We start from the raw sequence: 10,408 nt of genomic DNA, 5'->3' as shown, positions 1-10,408 counted from the left end.
GTTGAAAATGAACTGTATGACTTATGGGTAGGGACTGGAGGGAAAAATTGGGAGAGCAATAAAGGGGTGACATCATCCAAAAAGAAATGTTCTCTTTATCTGACTTATCCAACTATAACCCCTCTGTACCTCACCTTTATAATAACACTAAAAACATTTAAAACTCAGCAAGGAGTGGGAATGAAACCAAAAGATTAATATAAAGATCTCAGGGAAACCACTGGAAAGAAGAGACCAGACACTACTGGTGACGTGTGTAAAATACTGGCTTTTATTGGTTGGCACAAGATTACAACCTACAGTTCCAGTGCCCTTCCCTCCCGCACAGCTCAGATGGAAGGAACAGATTTAACACATAGAAAGGAACAGTGCACACACAGGGTTAAGCATTTGTTTTTACACAAAAAGGAGTTGGCTATGGGAGTGGTCAATTCTAGCATAGTACCAAAGCTTTTAGATTACAGGGGAAGGGTCTGTCTGTCCCCCTCTGCTTGCACCACATAGGGGCTGTGTTCGTGTAAGACCTAGGGAAAGGCTATACAGGGTTGGCCTGCTGAAAAGCAGGGGGGCGGGGGGGGGAGTGGATGACATCTGCTGTGTACCTGCTTCTGGCCAAACCTGAGGCTGAGGCTAGCCCGGTCCCTCTCAGCCCTCCTCCTCAACCCTCCTGTACCTCTGGCTGTATGGGAAAAACTGTGAAGGAAGCCTGGAATCCTATCCACACCCCTAAGAAAGTTTCCTTCTACCTTCTCCACTCACTGTAGTGCCAAAGTCTCCTTAAGCACACTCCAAGACTCCAGGCAAGAGGCCAGAGCTGGGCAGGTGGCCCTGAGCAAGCAAGACATGCTTGCCTTTTCACACAGTGCCAATGGTATCTGGGAAAACAAGACCATGCACCCGCAGGCTAAGCATGTAGATTTAGATTGAGGGTAAGGCCACTGTCATACCAACTCTTGATTTCAGGGCCCTGCACCAAGTGCCAAGAGCTTTAAGTACTACATCAACCCCACTCCCTTCTCCACAAGTGACCTTCCTTGGATCCTCAATTCTCCCAAACTTATTCGGGGTTATTCTTGCTGCCCTCTCCATAGATGACTCAGTCTGTTTGTTGTTAAACTCTCTGGCCCTGGGCTCTGGGTCTCTGCCTCAGTTCTGCACATATTACTGAACCTGATCATGAGCACAAGGAGGAAGGGACAAGACAGACTTCTGACTTTGGAATTAAAACACACTTCCCTATGTAAGTTGGCCAGAGAGTTCACCTGCGTATCTAGCTCATCTTTTAAACCAGAATGGTCCTAGAGTCCATTCTCTGAGGCTGACCATCCTCTGGTCCCTTTCTGAGGCTGTAAAGCTGAGTAGAACAGAGGTGATCATGGTGGGAAAAGTTCCTTCAAAAGCCTTCAGCTCCTGGCAGGTTACACACCACAGCTGGGGCTACACAGAGATGGGGCCTCGCTACCACTCACAGTCCATCTTCTGCCAAAGTCCTGGATAGGATGGAAAGCTGGGTCCTTGAAATAAAGGCCAGGTTGGCAAAACCAAGTTTTCACATGCTCCCAACCAGTTTTCTATTCCTCTCTCTGATGTACCTGCGAAGGTGAGACGTCTTGCTTACTTTCATTTGCAATGGTTCCCAACATCTTCAAATGTTCCTGACTTCCTTAATTAATAAGCACTTGGCCACCTGGTAGCCATTTTTCTGAAGACAGATACACTGACTAAAACCCTGCTTATTCTACCCACCATCCTTTCTTTGATTATAAACCAGTTTGAAAGTATTCAGACCATAACAGAACAACCCAGCACTTACAAAATCATTCCACATACTTAGTCTTTTACAATCACATGAACCGATTTGCCTTTCTAACTACCAATACTACACTACGCTGCGGGGTCCTGAGCAACACAGGCTTGTCTATACGCACAGACAAAACAGAAAGGCCAAGTCTCTCAGAGGCCAAACTAAATTCCGGTAGCAAGGTTGTTGGTTTGACATGAGATTTCATAATGTAGCCCAGGCTGGACAGGAACTTCAGATTTTCCTTCCTTGAGTATTGGGATTATAGGCAAAAAACCTTTTTTTGGGTGCCAGTCTTGGGGCCTGAAGTCAAAGCCTAGGAGCTGTCCCTAAGCCACGGCTCCATTTCCAACTTTTTTTGGGTGGTAAGGGGAGATGAGAGTCTCACAGATTTCCTTCCCCAGGCTGGTTTCAAACAGTGATCCTTAGATCTCAGCTTCCTGAGTAACTAGGATTATAGAAGTGAACCACCAGCACCTGGCATGGCTGGAGGAGCTATTGTACTGGATTGCGGAGATGATCTATAAGTGGAATGACCACAGGAAAGTATGTAGTATATAATTCTCCCAGACCTGAATGTATGTTCTCTGACTCAATCTAGACTTTTCACATGTGGCCTATATTGTGCTTGGGGTAGGGCAAGATAAAAGGATGGAGTACTTAAATGATAAACCTGGCAAAATGACAATGCTATTTTCACCTTTTCAAGCCAATATCTAGGAATTTAAGTGTCTTTTCTGGTGTTGCCTCATAAGGAGTCAAGTAACATTTGGGGTTCAGAACTGAAGACTGTCAACCAAAGAAAACCTGGAGTGGTTAAACAACTGCTTGCTAGAGAAACGGCAATGACTTCCACCTTCTAGACACTGACTTTACTCTTCTGGCCATGGTGGCATCGGTCTCTTCAGCACAGCCTCTCTGGCCTACTCCATTCTCAGTAATGATTTTCCTTTCATACAGTTCCCCTCCCCAGGGACCAGTCCCATTTTCCAAGACGAGCTCAAGCTCACCAAGTCATCACTATAATCAGAGCTTCAGGGGAAGGACAGCTAAGACCATGTGACTGTGACCTCAGGAAGAAGTGTATCCAAATAGCCCAGAGTAAGTGAGCTCTCTTTTCATGTATGAATTTTAAAGAAAACTCAGAAGACAAGCTTTTTGAGAGCTATCACTTTTTTTTCTTTTTTGGTGCTAGTCCTGGGGCTTGAACTCAGGACCTGGACACTGTCCCTAAGCTTTTTTGCTCAAGGCTAGTGCTCTATCACTTGAGCCACAGCCCCACTTGTTGTTTTGTTTTGTTTTGTTTTGGTGGCTCATTAGAGAACAGACCAGACTTTCACAGAATGTCCTGCCCGGGCTGGTTTTCAACCATGATCCTCAGGTCTCAGCCTCTGTAGTAGCTAGGATTATAGGCATGAGATACCAATGCCAGGCTTAAACTGTCACTTTCTTGGATGTCCTGGTCAGCATATTTCATCCCTGCAGGATTATCAGCTCAACACAAGAGTTTCTAGGGATACTGTAAGACATGCTCACGGTGTACAGCAGGGCTGGGAGGTTACTGGCCTCCAAAGCAGTCTGCCTGTGGTGACTCCAAGCAGTTGAACACATGAGCAATAGAAATTTTCATGGACTACAGCCAGTGCTCTGCAATTCACAAATTTTTCCCTAAAATCTCAAATGTCTTACTGCTTCAGTAAGACACCTAATGTGACTTGGGAAACAGCCATTCTGGGTAGTAAGGTCTCTACCACAAAGTTTACCAGAAAGCTAAAAAATTGATCCTCCCATGCTTTCGGGCCCACTCCAAATGTGGAGGCTTGATAAAGGCAGGGCTGAGCCACCAAAACCACAGCTCCACAGGCCAAAGGGAAAAAAGACTAATAGGTTGTCAGCTACCACATCCAGGCAGTGGACAGGTAGCACCTGGACCTATCAGTCTTATAGAGGCCCCCATGTCCCCCTAGTGCTGCACGCTGTAACTATTAGCTCCTGCTTCTCCAAGACACTCAGATTACTTTCTGGGGCTGGGAAGGTGGCTCAGTGGTAGAGCGCTTGCTTTGCACGCAAGAGGCCCTGGGTTCAATTCCTTAGTACCACATAAGCAGAAAAAAAAAGCCGGAAATGGCGCTGTGGCTCAAGTGGTAGAGTGCTAGCCTTGAGCTGAAGAGCTGAGGGACAGCGCCCAGGCCCAGAGTTCAGACCCCACGACCAGATTCCCTCCCCCCCCCAAAAAAAAATCTGAAACAGATGAGACCATGCTGGAGCTGTATTATCAATTACAGCCAATTCCCATTTATCTCTTAAAGCAAAAAATCTTTTCTCCAGAAACTGTCCCAATTCTAAATGGATCTAGAATATATTTCAGAAATATTAAAAACACTGTTGTGGCAAAAATCACATTGTAGTTACTCAATGTTTTCAGTGAACTAAAACAGTTGAGTGTGGCTCAGACCGAGCTTTTTTTCCTTCAAAGAAGACAGGGCCTCAGTAAAGCATAAACACAGCACTGGAGAGAAATGATAAACACACACCCAGGTCTAACAAAAGCCCCCAGTGTACACTGTATGTGAAGAAGCGAAAAGGAAGAAGAAAGGAGGAACAATTCCACACAGAACTACTTTTTTTCTTCTTTCAAAACCACTAAGAGCTGTCTCTTTCTTCTAAGCCAGGCTAAGGGGTGACTTTTAACATCAAAAGATAAAACACTTGTTACCAAGGAACTTGGCTACATAGCAATCCTGTGAAAAAAAACGACTGCAAACACTCCCAGAGGCTGTGGAGCCCAGTCAAGTACTTTCCTATCTCGTGAGACTGCAGCGCAAGGCAGAGAGCAGATGTCTGCTGTGTTACCAGCCTTGGGACCTTCCATGGCCTCAGCGAGGTGAGGACTCCTACACTCTGATCCAGCCAGGTGGCTCAGCCCAGGCCCCATCCAAGACATATGGGCAGAGTATGCTTCCAGAAATATGCCAGGTGCCGGTGGCTCATGCCTGTAATCCTAGGAGGCTCTCAGGAGGCTGAGATCTGAGGATCACGGTTCAAAGCTAGTCTGGGCAGGAATGTCCATGAGACTCTTATCTACAATTAACCACCAGAAAACCGGAACTGGTGCTGTGGCTCAAGTGGTAGAATGCTTGCCCTGAGCTGAAAAGTTCAGAGACAATGCCCAGGCCCAGATTTAAGTCCCACAACCGACCAAAAAAAAAAAAAAAAAAAAGGCTGGGAATATAGCCTAGAGGTACAGTGTTTGCCTTGTATACATGAAGCCCTGGGTTTGATTCCTCAGTACCACAAGAAAAAGCCAGAAGTGGTGCTGTGGCTCAAGTGGTAGAATGTTAGCTTTGAGCAAAAGAAACTCAGGGACAGTGTCCAGGCCTCGAGTTCAAGCCCCAGGACTGGCAAAAAACAAAACAAAACTACAGTCAATTTATTCAATATGCTTGCTACAAAAAGCAAGACTTGGGCTGGGAAGGTGGCTCAGTGGTAGAGTGCTTGCCTTGCATGCCTGAGGCCCTGGGTTCGATTCCTCAGCACCACATAAGCAAAAAGAAAAAAGCCAAAGTGGCCTGTGGCTCTAATGGTAGAGCACTAGCCTTGAGCTGAAGAGCTGAGGAACAGCGCCCAGGCCCAGAGTTCAGGCCCCACGACTGGACCCCCCCCCCCAAAAAAAAAAAAAAAAAAAAGCAAGACTTGTGGGGTTGGGGATGTGGCTTAGTGGTAGAATGCTGCCTAGCATGAAGTCCTGGGTTTGACTTCTCAGTATCACATAAACAGAAAAAAGCTGGAAGTGGCGCTGTGGCTCAAGTGGTATAGTGCTAGTTTTGAGCAAAAGTAGCCCAGGGACAGGGCCCAGGCTGAGTTCAAGGCCCACGACTGGCCAAAAAAAAAAGCAAGACTCATGTTTCATGGGCTGTGTGCTGATTCTGGAAAGCTACAGAAAATCTAATGTGGTTTAGTCCAGTAGCTCTTCTTTCTCCCTTATACCACACATACATCTTGGTCCAAAAGAATAACATGATCTCGTAGGTGTTTTTCCAACAGCTGCAATTTATAAACAAATTTTTATTTATTTTTTTTGTGACAGGGTCATATTATATAATCCACATTGGCCTCAAACTCAAAATCCTCTCACCTTAGCCTCCAAAGGGCCAGAATTACAGGTATTATAGTTAAAAAAAACTTAAATAAAAAACACTCATTGCTTTTTTTGGTCGGTCATGAGGCTTGACTCTGGGCCTGGGCACAGTGGGCCTGGGCACTACTATCCCTGTGCTCTTCAGCTCAAGGCAAGTGCTCTACCCCTTGAGCCACAGCGCCACTTCTTTTTCTAGTGGTTTATTGGAGATGAGTCTCACGGAATTTCCTGTCCAGGCTGGCTTTGAACCGTAATTCTCAGATCTCAGTCTCCCGAGTAGCAAGGATTACAGGCATGAGCCACTGGTGTCTGGCTCACTGTTTGTTTTCTATCCTGAGATACTCTGATGGTATTTCACTAATGACATGAAAATTTACTGTGAGCACAGACTAAACAGGAATTGTTTCCATCAAGCCTTAAAGAGTCCATTATGGACTCTTTAGTAAGTGTCAATGACATACTCTGCATATAGGGTAGTTGTATTTCTTTTGTTACTTTTTATTTTCTTTGGGGAGTTAAAGGTTGTTGTAATGGTGGGCCTACGTAACCAATCACAAAAGGATCCCAACTATACATCACTTACAATAACCATAATGTTTACAGTGCCAGGGTGGAAAAACACCAGTCTGGCTCATCGACATCCTGGAGCTGCAGAGAACAGCACCAGACCTAGCAATGGCAGTGTTAGACAAAGCTTCCTTTTGTTGGTTCCAAAAGCATCAGCAGTCTCTCTAGGACACATTCATCCCGCTGAAAAGGATTACTTGGCACAGCTCACTTTCTTGACTCAGACTCCAACAATCAAAACTGGATTTTTAAGTGGTGGCAAGTTGTAACACCAGCCCAGTCAAAGAATCACCAGATCACTGAAAAGCCGCCCCGTTCTACAACTATCAGTTTCTTTATCAGGAACACTGTTTTGTTGCAAAGCACATACTATCCCTAACATAAAGGTAGCATTCATCTGGAAGAATGTGGGGCTTTTTGGGTTCTATTTGGTGCTTAGATTTATGTTTTGCTATTTATTTGGACAGACCTTCAGAAAGCTCTAAGTGAGGTGAGAAGCAGTGTGTTCGTTTTTAAACAGGACGTGTGAACAGCAAGTAGGCATTTTGGTCTGAAATCCCATGGTGCTGTTTCAATCTACTGGACCCTGCTTCTGGACAGACTTCCCTTCCCAGAGGTGGCATCCTAGGAAAACTGCTATACTACTTTTTTGGCTGTGGGTTTTAATACTGGGAGGGAGAATGCAAACTGAACATAGGCAGCAAAATTTAAAGTTCACTAACATATGTATTCCAAAACTCTGAACACTAGACGATGCAGTCTACCAGATATATACATTTTTTTCCCTGTGGGAGGGAAGAGCAAAAGCTTTTCAAAGTTTGAGTATTTATTAAAATTCTTAAAGAAAACTATGATTTTAACTTCACATCTTGGCTGTGTTTCGACAAAGGAGAGGCTACTGAAAGTGACAATCTCCTGTACAAAGCCAGGGGTCCATCAACGTCTACCTCCCATCCTAGCCTCTGTTCCCAATCAAGACCATTTACTTCCCAACCAAGCAAATAGGGCTAGCACAAAACCAGCATCACTGCAGCGAGCCAAAGCATTATATAGCCGTTCTAGCAAACAACTGTGTAGCCTCTAAAAGGTTGCCTTTCACATTTCAGTGGAAAGCAAGTAGACATTTCTACACATGCTTCACAGTGCAACCATAGCACTGCAACACTACAGAGATAAGTGTTTTTCCACACGGCCCCCAGCATGGAGATGGACTGAGCAGGGGTGCTTCAAAGCACAGGGCGGTCAATATCCAGGTCAGCAGGGTGTAAGGCATACATGGATAGGAGAGGCTGTTGTAGGCAAAAAGTAGCATTATGGGAAAGATTTCTAATTGGCAGGACAGAAAAGGTGCTTGATGCTCCAGTTTTTGAGACAGTAATCACAAGAATCCAGTTCAATCTCTATTGTGAACATGTAGGGCAGAATCGGTTTCTATCACTGTTTCTCTGGATCTGGGCTGAGGCCATATGCTCCTGGCTTGGTAATGGGAAAGAAAACAGGTTTCTTACTGTTCCTTTCTTAGCATGAAAACACAGCTTAGAAAACAGAAGGCCTTGAGTCCTGGGAGTGTTATGAGAGTAGCTAAATTCTTCCTGTACTCTGTATATCTACAGTCCTTGACAAAGGAATAGAGAATAAACAAGGAAACACGCTTAGGTACTACATCAAAAACAAACACATAAATTAACTGGAAAGGTCTCCATGCCAGAAATGTTCTGAGTTATAAACAAAATTAAAAAAAACTTCAAAAATTAACCAGCTAAATTCCTCTAAGTCATTTATTTACATATTATATGTTCAGTATATAATGTGTAGATAAATGTATCCTGTGTAAGTGACCAACCTATTGGACTGAACAGCATACTGTAGAACAAATTCTTGCAAAAATTTCATCTTACATTGGTATCTTTTAATAAAAAAAAATAAAAATCAGAGAAAATGTCTGGTCAGGTTGGGATGAGACAAACAGGAATACTTCAGAACCCAGGGTAGGAAAAACGATTTGCTTCTCTTTAGGGGGGGAGGAGTGAGAAAAGGGAGGGACAGTTCATGCACAAAAGTACTTACATATTACTTCCCCAGCCCCCACCCTCAATAGAAAGAAGAAAAGCCCATCACTTAACACCAAACAGCAACATTATCAATATGCCCCTCTCTGCGGCCCATCATGCCTTTTTGAAAGAAGAGGTCTGTGAAGAGGTGAAGAGAGCCAGGGTGAAAGGGAGGATCTGCACTTCAGTCTAGTTTCCAATTTCCATCTCTGACAGGAAGTCTTCAGTCATCTGATGCCTGGCATCGAGCTCTGAGTAGAAACTGAGTATGTGGGGGCCACCACTGGGGTGCCGTTGTTGGCGGAGTAGCCTTGCCTCAACGTCTCAAAATACGAGGCCTGCACAGGTTTGTGATACTGCAGCACTTTTACAGCATCTTCTATTTTAAACCATTCCCGCTTCCTTCCTGCGGAGGCAGAGAGAAAGAAACTAGTACAAGAAATGAGGACAATATTAACACAATGCTTCTCAATGCTTTTAGAATACATTTTATACAAAAGTCTTCCCTTACTTTCTTTTCTTATAAAGGTAATGTGCTCTAAAAATAGAAGTACCTTATATAGAAAACCCTGAGACTAAGTGTGGTGCGGCCACCCCAGGGGGAACTGCTGCGGGGGCTTTCCTCTGCTCGTACCCTCTGGCTCCCTTGCCTTTTTGCCTTGCATAAGTCCAGCATCCCATTCCATGTAAAAATTAATAAGAGCATCAGCTACCAGAATTACTAGGATGGTTGGATTTTAATAATACTAACTCTTGTATTTAAAGTTTTTTTGTAGAGTGCTAGCCTTGAGCTGAAGAGCTAAAGGACAGCACCCAGGCCAAGTTCAAGCCCCATGACCGACAAAAAAAAAAAAAAAAAAAAAGGGGGGGGGGCAGGGAAGGTGGCTCAGTGGTAGAGCGCTTGCCTTGCATGCATAAGGCCCTGGGTTCAATTCCTCAGCACCACATAAGAAAAAAGCTAGAAGTGGCACTGTGGCTCAAGTGGTAGAGTGCTAGCCTTGAGCTGAAGAGCTGAGGGACAGCGCCCAGGCCCAGAGTTCAGGTTCCACGACCGGACCCCTCCCCCCCTCAAAAAAGTATAGCTGGTCATCGGTGGCTCAAGCCTGTACTCCTAGCTACTCAGGAGGCTAAGATATGAAGATCATGGTTCAAAGCCCAAACAGCAAAGTTTGTGAGACTCTTATCTTCTAGTAACCACCAGAAAACTGGAAGTGGCACTGTGGCTCAAGTGGTGGAGTACTAGCCTTGAGCAAAACAAGCTCAGGGACAGTGCCCTGAGTTTATGTCCCCGGACTGACAAAAAAAAAAAAGTTTTTTGTTTTTTTTTGGTCTGGTCATGGGGCCTGAACTCTGGGGCTGGGCGCTGTCCCTCAGCTCTTCAGCTCAAGACTAGCACTCTACCACTTGAGCCACAGCGCCATTTCCAGCTTTTTCTTTTTGCTTATGTGGTGCTGAGGAATCGAACCCAGGGCCTCATGCATGCAAGGCAAGCGCTCTACCACTGAGCCACCTTCCCAGCCCCCCCCCCAAAAGTTTTTATTATTTATTTATGGTCCGGTTGTGGGGCCTGAACTCTGGGCCTGGGTGCTGTCCCTCAGCTCTTCAGCTCAAGGCTAGCGCTATACCACTTGAGCCATAGCACCACCTCCGGCTTTTTTTTTTCTTTTTGCTTATGTGGTGCTGGGGAATCGAACCCAGGGCCTCATGCATGCAAGGCAAGTGCTCTACCACTGAGCCACCTTTCCAGCCCCCAAAAAGCTGGGCACTGGTGGCTCACACCTATAATCCTATTTACTCAGGAGACAGACCTGAAGATAATGGTTTTAAGCCAGCCCAAACATAAAGTCTGCA

The 10,408-nt window shown here is 45.1% G+C and overlaps 1 protein-coding gene across 1 annotated transcript in view; it reads right to left on the bottom strand.

Moving 5' to 3' along the window:
* Positions 1-248: 248 nt before the first annotated feature.
* The window catches only part of Nudt3 (nudix hydrolase 3), a 66,864-nt gene continuing 56,704 nt past the window's right edge, over positions 249-10,408 (bottom strand). The window contains exon 5 of the mRNA XM_070023948.1: positions 249-8,963. Coding sequence (XP_069880049.1) covers positions 8,785-8,963 — 179 coding nt within the window. The 3' untranslated portion in view covers positions 249-8,784. The remainder of the gene's footprint in view (positions 8,964-10,408) is intronic.

The sequence above is a fragment of the Dipodomys merriami genome, unplaced genomic scaffold (assembly GCF_024711535.1).
Source record: "Dipodomys merriami isolate MVZ:Mamm:240054 unplaced genomic scaffold, mDipMer1.0.p SCAF_16, whole genome shotgun sequence".
In the NCBI taxonomy this organism is placed as follows: Eukaryota; Metazoa; Chordata; class Mammalia; order Rodentia; family Heteromyidae; genus Dipodomys; species Dipodomys merriami.
Note: the sequence above shows the minus strand (reverse complement) of the source record. Positions and strands in the feature narration are given on the sequence as shown.